Below are 18,684 nucleotides of genomic sequence, written 5' to 3' on the forward strand. Positions count from 1 at the left end.
GCTTGAATATGGGAGGCAGAACTTGGGCAATCACACACAGCCCCTGCAAGGCTCTCACACATTTTGTGTGTGCAAGTTAAAGCTGTGGTGTTGCTTTGGATGTACTGTCCTGCTCAGCAATGGTATCAACGACATACTCCATTACCCTCCAGTAATTAACTATGCTAAGAGGGTATGTGGCATTTCAGATAAAAAAAACTTTTTTGTTGTCCTGTTGCGAGAACTGGAACACTAAAGCCTCCTGCTTCCAAGTCCTAGGATTACAGGACAAAAAATATATAGGAAATTCAAATGTGATGTATTCTAGTCATACCTCTGCAGGCTTAGGAGGTAAAACCACGGAGGTCTGGAATAACACTGGAGCGTGACATAAAGTACAAGTTCTTTAGCTTGATGAAAATGACCGGTAAGGAAATCAGAATACCTCACCCAAATTCAAGTTCAGCCACTACAGATGAACTAGTGTAAAGTGTAGTACAAGTACCAAACTCTGATAGGAAATGAGGAGAAAGGGAGGACCATTTAGGGCTGGCTTGTTACGGGAGGTGTTATGGCATCTCCCAGACGCCTAAGCGTTCTCGGTCCCTTTCTGCTGGGAAGGTGAAGGCAGAGCTGCAGAATGCCTGCTCTGTTTGGTCTGCGGCAGGACGTTCGGGCCTCTTCCTCTCCCCATCAAATTGAAACTGGGAACTCAGCAGGCTGGCCACAGGCAGCCAAGGAGACTGGGGACCGCCAGGCTCCGAAGCCGGCCAGGAGCAGCACAAGGCCCGCGCGGAGTCTCGGGTTTCCAATGACACGCCCATGCCCCTTGCTCCGCCGCAGCGGGGGCAGCAGCACCGTGGGCCCGAGCAAAGAAGGAAGCAGCCGCCGCCCCAGATGAACTAGCCAGTCTGCGGAGCGTCCCAGAGAGGGACCAGCTTGAGAGCTCACGGACCTTCCCACCGGCTGCCTCACGTCGTCCTGCCCCGCCCGGCCCCGCCCGGCCCCGCCTCAATTACTCCATCCACCTCCCCAGCTGAGAGGAAAGGGGAACCTCGACCTGCGCCTTTAAGGGGCGTGACCGAAGCCTCCGCCCCTTGTGCCCGCTCACGCCAATGAGGGGAGGGGTGCGGGAGGAGGAGCCTGGTGGTGGGAGCAGGAGGCGAAATGTGAGCCGATGCGCAGGCGCAGTGTCCCGGCGGCGGACACTGTGTTTCCAAAATGGCGGCGGCGATGGATGTGGATACCCCCAGCGGCACCAACAGCGGCGCGGGCAAGAAGCGCTTCGAAGTGAAAAAGGTTGGGTCTCGCCAGCGCCTTTCTCAGAGAAGCGAGGGAGGCGCGGAGACGGCTGGCAGGCCCGAGGATGAGCTAGGCGCGGGGGAAAGGGCTTCGTTTCAGGGCGTTCCTGGGACCGGGTACCGCGAAAGGAAGCCGGGGGGCGGGCCTAGGGTTGATCGGCGTGGCCGCGGCCCACTGTCCGGGGCCGTGTTAGAGTCGCCGGGGGAGCCGTGCAGCCAATCGCAGAGCTGCTTACTGAACTACGCGGGGTCGACTTCTGTGCGGGAGCCAAGCACTTGAGCTGTCACTCGAGTGACTGAGAGATGGGGGGAAGGACGGGGCGGAGTGGGGGGGGGGGATGGAGACTGGCGAGGAGACTGCGGCGGGTGGAGGATGGGGCAGTGCGGAGGAAGCCGAGAACGGGAGACCTTACCGCAGAGGAGGCCTTGGGGGAGCCCTGCGGCGTCCTTGTCCCGCCCCTTCCTGCATCCTGGAGTCTGTTGACTCCGAGGCACCCGGAGCGTGTCCTCGGTTGTACGGAGGCCTCCCTTGGCCTCCAAACCCGCGGTCTCGAGTGTAAAGCTTGGTTCTTCCGAGCCGTCTACTGGCTGTCACATAGCTTCCAGCACTCGATGGTTCTCTAATGTCCGGGTACCCTTTCTAACAAACAGACAAAAAAAAAAAAGTAATTAAAAAGCTTGGTGGGCTTTGTTTTAAAAGCAAGCCCAGAACTTGTGGCATTTAGGAAGGTGGGGTACTAATTGTTAATGGCACGTGAACAGAAAAGCAAAAATATGGAACATCTTTTTGCATGCTATTCCCCTTCCTAGTTTGCCAGCAGTTTGGGAGAAGGGTCGGTGCCTATTTAAAATAACATAAATCTGTTCAAAATGGAGATCGTGAAGTAGGGAAGGTGTTTTCTTATATATTACTTTTGGAACCATCCCAACTTTTTTTTTTTTTCTTTTTTTTTGCGTCTCATTGTGGCCACTGAGTTACAGCCAGCAGCCATATTGAAGAATAATAGAAGTAATGTACAAGTTACTAAAAACTGAGAGTTGAATTTGAAAAGTCAAACCAAAGTAGTCATTAAAAGGGATGTCTCACACGTGTGTGTAATTGCAGAAGCCAGTTGAATGACTTATTAGAATTAACAAGGTAGTAATTTGGCCATATAAAAGTTTGAGGACATCAGTTTACTTGTTAAGAAAAGAAAGCTGTAGTGGATTCTACTTTATCGTGAAGTTATCTTGTAAGATTTAGGAGATGACCTTGTTCTCTGTACTGACACTGGCTAGGTAACTAGCTATCCAGTTTATCCCAGGATTATTCACGTTATGATCCAGCCATCATCTTAGTTAATTCTTTTCGCCTCCCTGCACGTGTGTCCAGCAGTGCTTGAAGAGCAGACATTTAGGAAGTTTTCTGAGTTCTTCCACAACTGTCAGGGAAAGCTGCACAATAATTTTGTACCTTTTTAAATCAGATGTTTTAAAACATTTCTAATTTGCTTGCATTGGTTTGGCTAGCTAAGTTATTTTACATTATAAACAAACACTTAAAGACCCCCATGTTCATATACTCCATCTTGGGATGAATTAGGAATCACGTTATCTATTGCTATCCTTTGGTGTAGTACCGATAATATTATCCAGGGAGTGGTAACTAAAACCTGAAGTCCTAACAAGTCTGATACATTACAAGGAAAATGCATTGTTTCCCTCTTTCTCTTTTCAGTGGAATGCCGTAGCCCTCTGGGCCTGGGATATTGTGGTTGATAATTGTGCCATCTGCAGGAACCACATTATGGATCTTTGTAAGTAACTCAGGGAGGATGGGAAGGAGTCGAGGTTACAGAAATGGTGGTCATCCTGATGTGCCCAATCTCCTTCACAAGTAGATACAAAGGCAGGTCAGAATCCTTAGGTACATCCATTGGAGTGTTTGGTGTAGATGTTTGGTTTGGGTTTTGGAGACAGGATTTTTCAGTGTAGCCCTGCCATACTGGAACTCACTTTGTAGATTAGGCTGATCTCAAACTTAGAGAGCTACCTCCCTCTGCCTCTTGAGTAGAATTGTTTTTAAAATGATGTGTGGTGGCATACATTCATTGTAAAACCAGCAAGATCCCATTTAGAATGAGCTGTAGGCAGAGTTGCCACTTGTTCTGATCTTATACAAACACGGATGTAAAAACAGTGAAAGAAAATTGTCTTTGAAGGTAGATATGGAAGTGCATGCCTGTAACCCCAGAGTTTGGGAGATATCAGCAGAAGTATAGTGGCAAATTACAGGCCAGCCAGGGCTAAGATTTGAACTGTAGTATTCTTTGTTGGGGTGGGGGGTGTTTGTTTGTTTGGTTTGGTTTTTTGGTTGTTGTTTGGTTTGGTTTGGTTTTTGAGACAGGGTTTCTCTGTGTAGCTTTGGCTGTCCTGGGCTCACTTTGTAGACCAGGCTGGCTTCAAACTCCCAGAGATCCTCGTGCCTTTGCCTCCCAGAGTGCTGGGATTACACGTGTGTGCCACCACACTGACTTTTGGGTTTTTCTTTTTTTTTTTTTTTTTTTTTTTTTGTGACAGAGTTTCTCTGTGTAACAGTCCTGGCTGTCCTGGAACCTGCTTTGAACTACAGTACTCTTATCTGAGCTAGTTTTTGTTAGGCAAGATTTATAGTCACAGGCTGGAGAGATGGTTCAGGAGATAAGAGCACTGGCTGATCTTCCAGAGGACCCAGGTTTGGTTCCCAGCACCCACATGCAGACTTATCATGGTCTGTCACTTCAGTTCTAGGGTATCAATGACCTCTTCTGGCCTCTACGGGCAGCAGGCACCCTCTGGTACAGGCAAAACACCCTTACACATTAAATAAATAACAATAAATTATAAAGTAAATGTATAGCCAGCCCTGAATAATCTCAAATTCTGCATTTGCAGATTCGAGCAGTACAGTGTCCATGCATGAGTTCGTGCTTGTTTCCTGTTAGATGTTTGTATGTCCCCCCCCCACTCCACATTTACATGTTCACTCATAGGCTATTGCTACAGTGTCCCTTTATGTCATTTATTTAGGTGGTTCTGTTATGTTCATGTTGTTTACTACTCCAACATGTTGTTTAGCCTGTAAGAAAATTGCCCTGAATATTTGCTAGTGGGTAACAAAAAACAAATAGTGTAATAGTCTGATCCCTTCAACTTAGAAAGCATGAAACAAGTTTTGTGTTGGGAAGTACTTGTGACATTTGCTAGTAGTTGCTGGTGGCTCAGAGTTCTTTTGAACTTTGACCTTTTCTTTTCATACTGCTCGGAGAGCAGATTGGCAGCTTCCATGTTTACTGTAGACGGGAGGAACCCGTCACTCAATCACAGCAGCTTAAATACGGGTGGAGTCTGGTTGTGTGCCTGCCAGTCTTTGTCCCTTGTATTGTCAGAAGTTGCATCCAGAAAAAACCATACTTCCTTGGGGCTCTCATCTGAAAACAGTGCAAAACATTACAAAACACAGATTCCTTCTTGTCCTCCGTGACACTGTGTCTCAGATGGGACAGAATGTACTTGCTGGGAGCAGCAAAACACTAACATGTTTCCCCACTAGACACTTAATGTTGCCTCATAATACAGTGTATGTTTTTTAGTTTTGGACTTTTTTTTTCTCCCTGTAAGACGGGCTGACCTTGAACTCACAGAAACCCGCCTGCCTCTGCCACCCCTAGTACTGGGATCACAAGCGTGCACCACCAGGCCTGGCTTGTTTTGTTGTTTTGTTTTTTTGTTTGTTTTAAGATGGCTTCATAGTCAGGCTGGTCTAGAACTCTGTATTGCCCAGACTGACTACAAATTCATGATTCTGCAGCCTCTGCTTTCCTCGTAATATATGTTCAAAATGTCACGAGGTAAAATATTGAACTTCTGTATCAAAAACTTGGGACAGATTTGAGTATAATGGTATATACTTGGAATTCCAGTACTTGGGAAGTGGAGACAGGAGGATCAGGAGGTTGGTTTCTTTGTTTTGGTTTTTTTGAGACAGAGTTTCTCTGTGTAGACCAGGCTGACCTCAAACTCAAGAGATCCACCTGCCTCTGTTATGTGTATCTTGGTTTGGGTTGTTGGTGCAGTGTTTGTTTTTGTTTGAGACAAGGTTTCACTGTACAGTAAGGCTTGTTCTGGAACTCTGCCTCTGCCTCTCAAGAGTTGGATTACAGGCATGAACCCCCCCCGCCCCCCCGCCCCTCCCCCCAGAGTAAGTTCTTGACTGTACAGCACAGACCTTGGAGTCTCTAAGGTGGCGGCCAGGCTACACTGCCTGAACATACGTGACTCTGAACAGCAGAAGCAGGTCTGTGATTTCACAGCCTGGCCTCTGGTCTCTGAGGGGCGGGGAAAAGGCCAGTGGAGAGGCCAGATACACCAGCATTTTCTGCTTCCCATCTACTAGTTTGATATACATGTACCAACCCAAATAGTCTTTAAATTTGTTTTTCAGGAGGGAGACTTTATTTGGTTGCCATCTTCAACAACACTTTGTAACTACATTGTCACTTTTCTTGCTTTGTTCATCTTGAAAATTATTAGGGGGAACAATATTAGGGTGGTAGCCCTAACTACCCTCAGACTACAGAGATCCTCCTGCCTCTGCCTCTCGAGTGCTGGGATTAAAGGTTTGAGCTACCACATGGCCCTCCCTCTTCGCCTTTTCCCACATCCATTGAAAACGGTAATGGCCAGTTAACCACTTCAGGACCTGGCTGGCTGGGTTAGAAGCTGCTGCCCCCAGGTCAGTGATGCTCTTACCCTTGTTCCCACAGGCATCGAATGTCAGGCCAACCAGGCGTCCGCTACTTCGGAAGAGTGCACGGTTGCGTGGGGCGTCTGTAACGTAAGGAACCCCTTTACCTATGAGTGCCTTGTGCATGCATTGCTGCTCTTCCTGCTTTCCAGGCTTGAAACTTAGGGGAAAATAGGATTAGTCCACCTTTCTCCCAAAAGGTATTCAAATAGTAACAGCAGAGTTTAAATCCTTGTGGTATTTACCTTTAATCAGTTAAACAGTAGTTATTACAAAGAAAGACTTAAGTTTGTCTTAATTACTAAGAGGACCTACTTCCCTAAGCAATGTTTTGAATATTCAGTCATCTTCAGGGGTTATCTTCAAAGCCTGACACCATCATGGGAGAGTGTGCCTCTTCTGAACAGACCTTTCTTTCTCTCTTTTTTTTTTTAAGATTTTTTTTTATACAGTATTCTGCCTATATGTATCTCATTATAGATGGTTATGAGCCACCATGTGGTTGCTGGGAATTGAACTCAGGACCTTTGGAAGAACGGCCAGTGCTCTTAACCTCTGAGCCATCTCTCCAGCCTCCTGAACAGATCTTTTAAGGGAAGTGTTTGTGGGATGAAGTTTGGTGCATGGGTTGAGTGTTAAGTTCTCAGTTCTCTCTGTGTGTGTGTGTGTTTATGGCTTCTGCCAGAACTATTTAACACAGCCTCACTGTTGGACTGAATGTACAGCCTTGCAGGATGTGACAGCTGTGGAGATGAGACAGCAGTGTATCATTTCTAGTGGTTACAGTCTTAGTACAGTGCTGAGACTGACCAGCAGGCCCAGGGTGCGCAGCTTCCATCATGGTTCAGGGCACAGGTGCCGGGGTTAAGTCTTCTATTGCTGTCTGACTTTGCTAGTAATTTCTTTGGAACTTTTTACATCTCTGATCCTGGGTTCCCTCAGGTAAAACATGCCTAATACTGAAAGTGTGAACGAGATTAAATGATTTAACTTTTTTAAAGTGCTTAGAGGGCCAGTGAGATGGCCCAGTGGATAAAGGGCCTTGCTGCCAAGCCTTATGGCCTGAGCTTGAGTTCTAGGACCCAGATGGTAGAGACGGAGAGAACTGACCCCCACAGGTTAGCCTCCTAACTGACACACAGGTACACCCCCAAATAAGTGGATGTTTTAAAAGTACTTAGAGCACTGGGCACAGTGGCGTACTCCTGAAATCCCAGGAGGCAGAGGCAGGTGGATTTCTATGAGTTCAAGGCTAGTCTACAGAGTGAATCCAGGACTGCCAAGGCTACACAGAGTAACCCTGTCTTGGGGGAAAAAAAAAACAGAAAACAAACAAAAACACAAAAACCTTAGAGTTGCTTCCAGGACATGGTAAGCAGAAATATTTGTTTGTTAATAAGGAAGCTAAATGAGGGGTCAGCCCTTAAGGACACACACTGCTCTTCCCGAGAACCCGTGTTCAGTTTCCAGCAGCCATAGCAGCATAGCAGGCAGCTCAGCCGCCTGTGGTCCCAGCTCTGGGGCTCCGGCCCTCAAGCCTCTGTAGGTACCTGCGCATGCCCACAGCAGCCACACGTACACATGATTTAAAACAATAATCTTTAAATATAGTCTTGGGGGTGGCCCTTCCTAGTGCAGGGTGCTTTCCTGTGGCCTGAGGCTGTCTTCCCAGCCATTCCTGCCCACTCCTCCTCCTTCGTCCAGACCTTATGGCCACTTCACAGACTCCATTAGCCAAAGGTGATGTTAAACATTCATGGAGACAGAGGAGATACGTCAGGAGCTTTGCCCTAGTTGCTTTCAGACTAAAGGTAACATTCTTTTGTATGAAGGGAAAGGGGCGAACCTGCTGAGGGGCTTCATTGGTAAAAGTGCTTGGTGCCAGGCCTGACCATCAGAGCTCAATCTGTGGAACCCCATGGTGGAAGGAGAGAACTGGCTTCCACGGGTTATCCCCTGAGCTCCATGTGAGTGTCATGCATACTTGTGCCCACAAACATAAACAGAAATAAATTAATTTTATTTATTTATTTTTAATATAGACACTCAATTTGTAGCCCTGGCTAGCCTGGAACTCACAGAAATATGCCTGTATCTGCCTCCAGGTGCTGGTATTAAAGGGTTGTGCCACTACTCCTGGCTTTTAGAGTCAGGTATGGTGGTACATGCCTAATCCTAGCTCTCTGGAGGCAGAGACAGGCAAATCCCCAAGTTTAAGGTCAGCTGGGGCTACACAGAGAAACCCTGTCTTAAAAACAAAAACAACATTTTTTTCATGAATTTAGATAAAGATGAATTTATTCAGATAGCTTGTCATAAAGGAGAGCCTGGACATGCTATGCCAGAAGCCTCCAGGCTAGGCTAGGGTACTAGTCTTGTATGAACCAGCTCTGTGAATTAGACAAGTCATTTGTCTGAGGTTCCGTTTCCTGGCTGTGAGCTACAGATAGTAGTATCTGTCTAGCCTGCTCTCCAGGGTTGCAGTGGGCTTGAGTGAGGTGATGGTTGTGTAAACTTGGGCCCTGCAAATGTGCCCTTGGTAAACTGCACCATCTGCTAAACGCACTCTTTTCTCTGAAGAAAGATAGGACACCTGTACCTAAACCTCCTTTGTAGACACTTGCTGTTCGGAGAGGCAAGGACTCTGTCAGATGCTTGGTGGGGAGGGGCGCTACAGACAGGTGGCCTGTATTCAGGTGAGCTGTCCCCAGGACTTAGATGTGCTGAGAGTGTCTCAGCTTCTGCCTCCTGGAAATTTGGGGGAGGGGAGCTTTGTTTTGCTACCTTGTTTCTTTTAAACAAGGTCTCATGCAGCCCTGGCTGGTCTCGAACTGAGAGTTTAGCTGAGCTTGACTTTGAATTCTTGCTTCCCCCTTAGCCTCGCAAGTGCTGGGATTATAAGCATGCAAAAATTCTGGCTGCTTTTTTCTTTGCGTGATGAGTCGTGTTAAGAGTCTGAAGGGACAGAATCTTCTAAAAAGTTGTTGCTGAGAAAGGACAGTTCTCTTTTTTCACATTTCAAGCCTCTGTGTGATCAGGACCTTCTTTCTCGGAGCAGTGAAAGCTGAATGGCCCAGGATTCACATTCCCTGGGAGACAGGACCTCACCGGCACAGTGTGCTCCTGTGCTCCCTGAGTGATCTCTGTAGCAGTAAAGGCGTGTCATGTGACTGATGCGCCTACCCAGAAGAGGGGCTCCAAGATGCCATGTGGAATGTTGCCCTCAGCCACGGCTGCTGTCTAACCTGCCTGTCCCCACTGTGCAGCCCAGGACTGCTGTTGCCGGCGGCTGCAGTGAGGGATAACACCTTGTCTTCTCTTTCAGCATGCTTTTCATTTCCACTGCATCTCTCGATGGCTCAAAACGAGGCAGGTGTGTCCACTGGACAACAGAGAGTGGGAATTCCAAAAGTAGGTGTTTCTTCCCTGTTGGGGGTTCTAAGTGTGGGGCTTCTGTTTTGTGTTCTTCTGGCCTCGAGCTGAAGGCAGCTGGAGGGTGGAGCACTGTCGTTCCCTTCCCCCACCCCATCCCCTTTTTGTTGAGACAGGATCTCTCTGTGTGGCCCTGGCTGTCTTCTGTAGACCAGCCTGGACTCAGACTCACAGAGACCTGCCTGGGTCTTCCTCCTAAGTTCTGGGAGTGAAGGCTTGAGCCGCTGTGCCCAGCTCACATACTTATTTAATGTACTGATTTTGTATGTTTGTTTGTTTTAAGACAGGGTCTCTCTATTATGTAGCCATGGCTGTTCTGGAACTCACTCCGAGACCAGGCCCCCTAGAACTCAGAGATTCACCTTGCCTCTACCTCCTGGGCTCTGGGATTTAAAGGTGTGTGCCACCATACCTTGTTTTATGTGTTTGAGGTTTGGGGTCTCTTGGTGTATCGATGACTGGCCTGAACTTTTGGAATTCCTCCTACCTCTGTCTTCCCAGACAGAGGTCACAAATGTGCCCACCAAAACCCACTCTTGTTGTTTGGGATTTTTTTTTTCTTTTCTTTTCTTTTCTCCTTGAGACAGCATCTCTTTCTGTATTTCAGGCTGGCCAAATTTATGAGGCCCCTCCCACCTCAGCCTTTCAAGTGCCACATCCCTTTGGCTTATTAACTCAGCTGATTGATTCTGATACCAAACTTACAGCTAATTGATTATACTCTTATTACTAAACAAAACATTCTAGAGCATGCCTTTGATCCCAGAATTTGAATTTGAGACCAGCCTGGTCTACAGAGTGAGTTCCAAATAGCCAGGGCTACATAGAGAACCCTGCCTACAAAAAAAAGGTTTTATGGTCTTACTCTCCAGTTCCTAATGAGGTGATTTGTTTTGTCTTTCAGGTATGGACATTAGGAAAGATTCTCCCATAAAGCTTATCCGTTTGTTACTCCTTTAGTGACTTGCCTTCCCGTTAACTATAAATTAGATAGAGCCATGGTTTTTGTTTCTGTTTTGTTTTTCCTTTCCTTTGTCTTTGGAGTTTGCTGTTCCCGCAGCCATATTGCATTTTGTGTCAAATAAAGTCATTAAGTTGGAGAATGGTTGCTGTCTTATGTATGTGGAGTGATCTGAGAAGCAGCCTCTTCAAAGCCAGAAAACCAACCTGGAAAAGTACACTGTTGCTCAGCAGAACAGAGCTGTCCTGCAACTACATCATCACAAGGTCACAAGGAACCTGTCAAAGTGTGGGTCGCTAGCACCCGGAAACACCTCAGGCTCTGTCTTCCTTCTGAGATAGCACCAGGCAGCTGAATGAGGAAGGACGTGGCAGCCCTGGATCAGCCAGGTCGGCTCTGGGCTTCTCTCACGAGGGAGTCCAAGAACAAGTTAATGGTATCACATGGGCACAGAAAAGCTTGGGAAGCTCCAACACTGCAGCTCGGGGCTGGTTGTGCATGACATGTGGCATTCTCCAGAACAAAGCTTTACAAACATCCTACTGTGTAACTTTGCCTGGCACTAGAGTAATCTTAAGAATTGATGTTTGGACAGTTTGAATATATATGCCTGTAATCCCAGGTACTTGGGAATCAGTTAGAAGGATTCCCTGAGTCCAGGAGACCTTGTTTCTAAAACAGAAATTTCAGTTTGGGGCTGAGGGCTATAGCTCAGCGCAGGGTTCAGTTGCTGGCATAACTAAGGAGAACAATTCAGATTGAGTTAACAAGCACTCGGGTCTCCTTTAAACATGCTGGCCATGGGAGGACTTGCCATGCTGGTGCTGAGGCAGTGCCTGCAGCCTCTTCTGAGAAGCTTCTGTTGCTGTGGTTTTCATGTGGCTAATGGTTCTTCAGAGGTCCCGACATCCTTCCCTCCTCCAGCGCAATTGCAGGTGAAAGGAAGTCACTTACTTCCAGTCAAAGCAGTGGTCAGATGTCGAAGATCTGAGACTCCCAACTGTCTTCTGTTAGGCAGAAAAAAATTGCCAAAAATGTGAAACAAATGCTGTGGTTTTTGTTGTTTTCAAAGTTAATTTTAATAAAGATATGTTAATATATGATGTTTCTGGGTGGTTTTCTGTTTGTGTTTTTTATTTTGTTTTTCAAGACAGAGTTTCTCTGTGTAGCCTTGGCTGTCCTGGACTCACTCTGTAGACAGGCTGGCCTCAAACTCAGAGAGCTGTTTGCCTCTGCCTCCCAAGTGCTAGTGATGTTTCTTTGTGTGTGTGTGTGTGTGTGTGTGTGTGTGTTTACATCACTCTCAAGATCACATTTCTGTCCTTCAGAAAATACTTTTTTTTGAGCCAAGCGGGAGGCAGAGGCAGGCAGATCTCTGTGAGTTCCAGGCCAGCCTGGTCTACAAAGAGAGGTGAGGACAGCCAAGGCTACACAGAGAAACCCTGTCTCAAAAAAACAAACTTGTTCTTTTTATGGGTGGCAATGGGGTGATCACGGATGAGTGGGCACATGGAGGCTGCTGCTGGGTCTTCCATCACCACGTTTTCCACCTAAGTTCCCTCACTGGACAGTTTGCCAGCTGGTCGGACTGCCTGGGATCCCCTGCCTCTGCCACCCACCACTACATCTGACCGCATGGTGCTGGAGACCAAACTCGGATTCACCAGGCAGGTGCTTTGTGGACAGCCATCTCCCCAGCTTCGACTTGGATACCCATTACAGTGTGTTTAAGGTAGAATCTTGTCCTGAGAAAACCAGCCACCTTAGCTGCCCTCAGCGCATGCCTGCCTGCGGAAGGCCTGGGCACATTCCCCACGAAGGGGTTCTCCCAACAGAAAGATAAGTAAGAGTTTTCAGTTCTCAGTTTTTAGTCTTGCTGTTTGGTTGGTTGGATTTTGTTGTTACTTGTTTATAAACAGGGCTGGCCTGGAACTAACTTTGTAGACCAGGCTGACCTCAGACTCAAAAGATGTTTTTAATTTTGTTTCTCGGATTGTAAAAGGGATAGTGGAGACTAGGAATTCTGCAAACCTCTAGAAATGAAGACCTTTAAAGTCTAACGTAGAGTAAACCCTGTTTCTCCACTTAACTGCCACTGAGTGTCAGGTATATAACGAGTGCTACGTGGAGGTAGCTAGGACCATTTCAGTTACGTTCCAGGACTGTCACCTTCACCAGAAATCTCTTAACACCATTCCAGTTGGCATTGAAGCTGCATAACTAATTTCCTGGGTAAACATGTTGGTTGCCCTTCCTGCAGGAGACATTTGGAATACACTCCTCGGAGACAACTGGTCTGGAGAGAGACACAAACAAGTTGTGATAATTTTGTTTTGTTTTTCAAGGCAGGGTTTCTCCGGGCAGCTCTGGCTGTCCTGGAATTTGCTCTGTAGACCAGGCTGGCCTCAAGAGATTCACCTGCCTTTGCCTCCCATTTTTTTGGGATTTAAGGCATGCTTCCCAGCAATTGGCATTTGGAGGCAGGAAGATCAGGAGTTCAAGGTCATTTTTGGTGAAATAGTTAAGGCTAGCTGAGCTGCATGAGACCTTGTCTTAAAAAAAAAGAAAAAAACAAAAAAACTAGCACTAGAGGATTACTTATTTTACCATGAAGCCCTGGAGCTCATTGAAGTCTGCCTACAGATAGGTCATAGTCTACTGGGTGAGCTTGGGAAGAGGATGGATAAATGAGTAGCTTAATAAACTGATTCTGTAGAGCTACATGGGGGAGAAGAGAAATCAGGACTGCAAGATGGCTGAGCTTAACACCTGCCCCCCACCAAGGTTGGCAACCTGAGCTAAATGAACATGGTGATCTACTAGTTGTCCTTTGACCTCCAGGTTCGTGCCATGGCATGGGCACATTGCCCTCCCTAAGTAAAAATGTAATTAAAAACCTTAGTATCAGTGAGGGTCACACAATCCTCCGTGGCAGGCCTGGACTCCAGACGAAGGTTTTTCTGCTTCCAAGATTTACCCATCTTTAGCAGCTGTGATAGCTTGAGAGGCTCACAGGGCATGCCTGAGGGAAAGGCCTCTGTAACCAGTTACAGGTTATACAGATGTCAGGCCTTCTTAATAATCAAGAGCTTGGCCGCTCTTCCAACCCCCAGTTTAACAAAGCGCCTTATTCCTGTTGACTTGGACTCTCAACCCTGATCGTCCATATAGTAAGGACTTGGGGTTTTTAAGAACAAAGCAGAGAACAGGACAAACTGAAAGCAGTGGCAGGCAGCACCCTTGCTCCTTCCCTATAAAGGTTCTCCCTTTGAAGGGAGAAAGGAAATTAGAAGGGAATGTCTGGCCACCGTCTAACTGACTGGTTTGTAGAGGATGTCGCCACAGGGCGTAAAAGATGAGGTGAGGAGCAGGCAGCACACCAAGGAGGTGGAGAGCAGGGAGGCCTGACAGCTGTGGGGCGCACCGGAGCATATCAGCTTGGGAGTCAAGCAGACACTGATTCAAAGTCCGCCTCCTGTGGCTCATACCAACCCCAGCGCTTGGGAGGCGGAGGCAGGAGGACTGCAGTTCCCCCCTCAGCTACATAGTCACTTGAGACTAAATTGGGCTATGTGAAACCCAGTGTCGAAAAAAATAATAAAAGATGGGCAAGGACAACACTGGAGAGTTGCCTAAACCATGCCGGTGGCACACGCCTTTTGTTTTATTGGCTTTTGCGGGGGTTGGGTGGTGAAGGTTGGTTTTTCGAGACAGGGTTCTTCTGTGTAAGAGCCCTGACTGTCCTGGACTGGCCTCAGACTCACAGAGATCCACTGACTCTGCCTCCCCCTCTAATCCCGGCACTTGGGAGGCATAGGCAGGAGAATCACTGAAGTTAAGGGTTACACAGATAAACACTGTGTGTGTGGGGGGGGGGGGGGACAACAACAAAAGCAATGGCTGCTCTTGCCAAAACCTGGGTTAGATTCCTAGCACCACAAGGTGGCCCACAACTTGTTCCAGGCAACTCCTAGTTTCTGCATGGGGTTTCCTTTTTTCTTTTTCTTGCTCTCTCTCTCTCCCCGTCTCTGTATCTCTCTCCCTCTCTTTTTCAAGACAGGGTTTCCCTGTGTAGCCCTGGCTGTCCTAGAACTTACTTTGTAGAGCAGACTGGCCTCGAATTCAGTGATGCTGCTGAGTGCTGGGACTAAAGGCATGCACCACCACTCATGGTTTCTGTTTCTGAGGTGCTCAAGCGGCTGGTAAAGCCCTCATCTGCGGCTGGCCCATCCTTGACAGTCACGCATAGTTTTTCTTCTTTGGAGACCACTGAGCAGCATCCCTAGTCCTTATGTGTCACTAATATTTGATTGTATTATTATTGCGCATGTGAGCACCGGGGCTCATGCAGTACACCATGAATGTGGAGGTCAGAGGACAACTTCCGGGTGTCACACAATCCTCCTGTCACAGAGATCCACCTGCCTCTGCCTTCCTGAGTGCTGAGGTGACAGCCATGTGCCACCACACCTGGCCCTGAGCTGATCTTTTCTGTTTAATTGGTGCTGAGAATTGAATTTACAGTCACTCATCCATGTAGTTTATATTACTAAAGAATCTAATTTTTTGTTTTTGAGGTAGTATCTCACTATATAGGCCTAGCTGCTGGTATAGAACTCTGTGGAGACCAGACTAGCCTCAAATTCACAGAGGTCTGCCTGCTTCTGCTGGGATTAAACGTGTGAACCAGAGCTAAGAGATAGCTCCACATTAAGAATATATACTGGGGCTGAGAGATGGCTCAGTACTGGCTGCTCTTCCAGAGGTCCTGGGTTCAAATCCTGGCAACAACATCTATAATGCGATCTGGTGCCCTCTTCTGGCCTGTAGGCAGAACATTGTATACATTAAAAAGCCAGGCTCCGTGGGTAAAATCTGTAACATTCCAGGGAGAAGCAGGGAGATCTCTGGCCTACAAATCGAGTCCAGGACAGCCAAGGCTACACAGAGAAACCCTGTCTCAAAATAATTTAGTTCCCAGCTCTTACATAAGGTGGCTTACATCTTCATCTACTGCATACACATACACATAATCTTTTTTTTTTTTTTTAATGGCACAAGCTATATCATGCCCCGCTCTCTATTTTTCATTTTGTTTTGTCTGAGACAGGGTTTCTCTACATAGCCCTGGCTGTCCTGGAACTCACTATGTAAACCAGGCTGGCCTTGAACTCATAGATACTCGCCTGCCTGTGCCTCCAGATCTACTTTTAAAATTTTTTACTTTAAAGATTACAGATATGTATTGTGTACGTCTGCCTGTGTGAGTGTGTCCTTGTTCAAATGTCATGGTGGTCATGTGGATGTCAGAAGACAGCATAGAGGGCTGAGTCCTCCTCCACCAGCTCTGATCTACTGGATGACACTCAGGTCTTCAGCAAGTTCCAGGTCACAGAGAAAACATCTATCAATCTAAATGAAATGTCTAGACAGAAGTGAACTTTACACTTGATCAAGAGGGTGTGACTCGGGCTGGAGAGATGGCTCAGAGGTTAAGAGCACTGGCTGTTCTTCCAGAGGTCCAGAGTTCAATTCCCAGCAACCACATGGTGGCTTACAACAATCCATAGCGAGATCTGGTGCAGGCAGAATATGTATATATAAGAAATAAATAAATTAAAAAAAAAAAAAAAGAGGTTGTTGCTCGAAGGGCAGGCGCAAAGAGGCAAGAAGGTGGTACCTGTGCCTCTTCCCAGCTGGCTAGTCTGAGGAAAGTTGGCACACAGGAAGGGGGAAGGGGCACTCCTCCAAGACATCAAATTCCTAGACTAAACCTTTTTATGTGGATTTCACTGGCTGGGAAGACCGAAACGATTTCATTTACGTACAAGTCTTACAAGGCAGACGAGATAAAAATATTTATTTACTTATTTATCTATTTATTTATTTATCAATCTATCTATTTATTTATTTATTTTTGAGGCAGGGTTTCTCCACGTAGCCCTGGCTGTCCTGGAACTCAATCTGTAGACCAAGCTGCCTCTGCCTTCTGAGCACTGATACTAAAGGCCTGCGCCACCATGCCCAGCTAGGAGTAATTAAAAAAGAAAAATCTCTTCCTGGGCTGAATTTATAGTATTTGATAGGAAGGACTCCTGTTTCTCACAGAGGCAAGCACAATTACCCAGTGAACCGTTACACTTTTTTTCATTCACTTTTCTCCAGTGCAGATTTTAACATAGTTTTACCAGTTCACTTTGTTTGTTGCTCTGGGGGGGGGGGGTTGTTTATTTGTTTGTTTGTTGTTTTTCCAATGGGGTCTCACTGTTTTCACGAGGCTGTCTTTGCTCGAACCTCTGTGTAGCTAGACCACAGACACATACCAAGCTCCTTACTAGACTGAGTTGATCGAGGGCTGTTTCTTGCCCTGAGAATCAAAATATAAATTCTTGAGCTAGGTGTGAATCTGTAAACCTAGCATTTGGGAAGTGAAGGCAGGAGGACCAGGGATCAGGAGGACCCTGTCTCAGGAGAAGAAAGTCTTTCCATGGCCCTGGAGACTGCGCCTGAGGTAACATGCTCACTGGAGAGACCTCCCCCTGCTCTCTCACGACAGCTCCCACTTGTCCCTTGTTCTTCATTTTACATGTTTCCCTTCTCACGTCTTCAGAATCTGCATTTCCTTTCTTTTTTGTTTTGTTTTTGAGAGAGCTGGACGTTTTCTCGTCTTGACTGCCGGTCTACATCCAGCTCAAATTCAGGTACAGCCTCTCCCCCTGACAGCGGTGTTCAACCGAATAAACGGTAATGTGCACCCGGCTCCCGACTTTAAAACTCACAAGGGGAAGGCGTCCAGTCTTGCCAGGCAGTGATGGCACAAACCTGTAATCCCAGCACTTGGGGAGGCAGAGGCAGGTGGAGCTCTGTGACTTCAAGGCCAGCCTGGTCTACAAAAGAGAGTTACAGGACAGCCAAGGCTACACAGAGAAACCCTGTCTGGAAGAAAAAAAAAAAAAAAAAAGGAAGAATCAGGTCAGGTCCCGAAGAAATCTGGAACAAGTCTTGCTCAGCACCCGAGGCTCCTCCCATCCCACTCCCTACCTTCAACCTCTCTTGCCTAGGGCTTGGGCTTTCCTGCCGCTTCTTTCTGATTCCCTGTAGAGGCCATTTGTCCATGTGCTTTCTTAGTTCCCATGTGCTTTTGGCCTCTTGGTCTACAGCTCCTCTCTCAGTCCCCCCCCCCCCCCCCCCCCCCCCCCCCCCCCCCGCTTCCCCTTTATTCTCTTCCTCCCTTCTGTGGAGAGAGCTCCCTCTCTCATGGCCCAGTTCTGCCTGGACCTTCACAGATACCTCTGACCATACACTCCCTCATATCTACAATAAAACCCTTCTCCCCAACCATATCCTGAATCAGTCATGTCTTCATTTTCCTTTTCTGATTGTTTTCATGTCTTTATTTTCATTCGAAAGGGACATGGGTGTTGAAACCTGCTTCATTCTTCCTGTCAGAGGCAAGAGAGATTTTGTTTTGTTTGAGACAGGACCTCATGTGGCTCAGGCTGGCTTTAAAGTTACTTTTTAGTCAAGGATGACCTTGAACTCCTGATCTTCCTGTCTCTCTCTTTCAAGGGCTGGGATTACAGGTGGCCACCATGTGCTGGGTTTCCTCTGTGAGAGATGAGCATTCTACCAACTGAGCTACATTCTCCCACCTTTTACTAGTTTGTTTGTTGTTTGTTGTTTTGTTTAATATGCAGTGGTGGCTAACAGCATAAAAAGCAGAAAGATGATTTAAGAAAAGCATGTCAGCCAGGTATAGGAGCACAAGCCTTCAATCCCAGCATTTAGGCAGAGGCAGGTGAATCTATTCATTAGAGGCCAGCCTGGTCTACATAGTCAGTTCCAGGACATCATGAGCCACATAATTGAGAGACCCTGTTGAAAGAGAGAGAGAGAGAAGAAAGAAAGAAAGAAAGAAAGAAAGAAAGAAAGAAAGAAAGAAAGAAAGAAAGAAAGAAAAAGCCAGGCAGTGGTGGTGGTACACACCTTTAATCCTTTAATCCCAGCACTTGGGAGGTAGAGGTTCTTTGAGTTTGAGGCCAACATGGTCTACAGAGTAAATTCCAGGACAGCCCAGGCTACACAGAGAAACCCCTGTCTTGAAAGACTGAGAAGAGAAAGGGAAGGAAGGAAAGAAGGAAGGAAGGAAGGAAGGAAGGAAGGAAGGAAGGAAGGAAGGAAGGAAGGAAGAAAGAAAGAGAAAGGAAAGGAAAGGAAAGGAAAGGAAAGGAAAGGAAAGGAAAGGA

The 18,684-nt window shown here is 47.0% G+C and overlaps 1 protein-coding gene across 1 annotated transcript; it reads left to right on the forward strand.

Annotated features, from left to right (window-relative positions):
- Nucleotides 1-1,153: 1,153 nt before the first annotated feature.
- Rbx1 (ring-box 1) lies at nt 1,154-11,541 on the forward strand. Its single transcript, XM_055603044.1, has 5 exons — nt 1,154-1,278; nt 2,998-3,076; nt 6,065-6,135; nt 9,371-9,456; nt 10,382-11,541. The coding sequence occupies exons 1-5, from the start codon at nt 1,201-1,203 to the stop codon at nt 10,392-10,394; spliced, it is 327 nt and encodes a 108-aa protein (XP_055459019.1). The 5' UTR covers nt 1,154-1,200; the 3' UTR covers nt 10,395-11,541.
- The last annotated feature ends 7,143 nt before the right edge of the window (nt 11,542-18,684 follow it).

Source organism: Psammomys obesus, unplaced genomic scaffold (genome assembly GCF_907164565.1).
Source record: "Psammomys obesus unplaced genomic scaffold, mPsaObe1.curated_primary_1811, whole genome shotgun sequence".
NCBI classification, from domain to species: domain Eukaryota; kingdom Metazoa; phylum Chordata; class Mammalia; order Rodentia; family Muridae; genus Psammomys; species Psammomys obesus.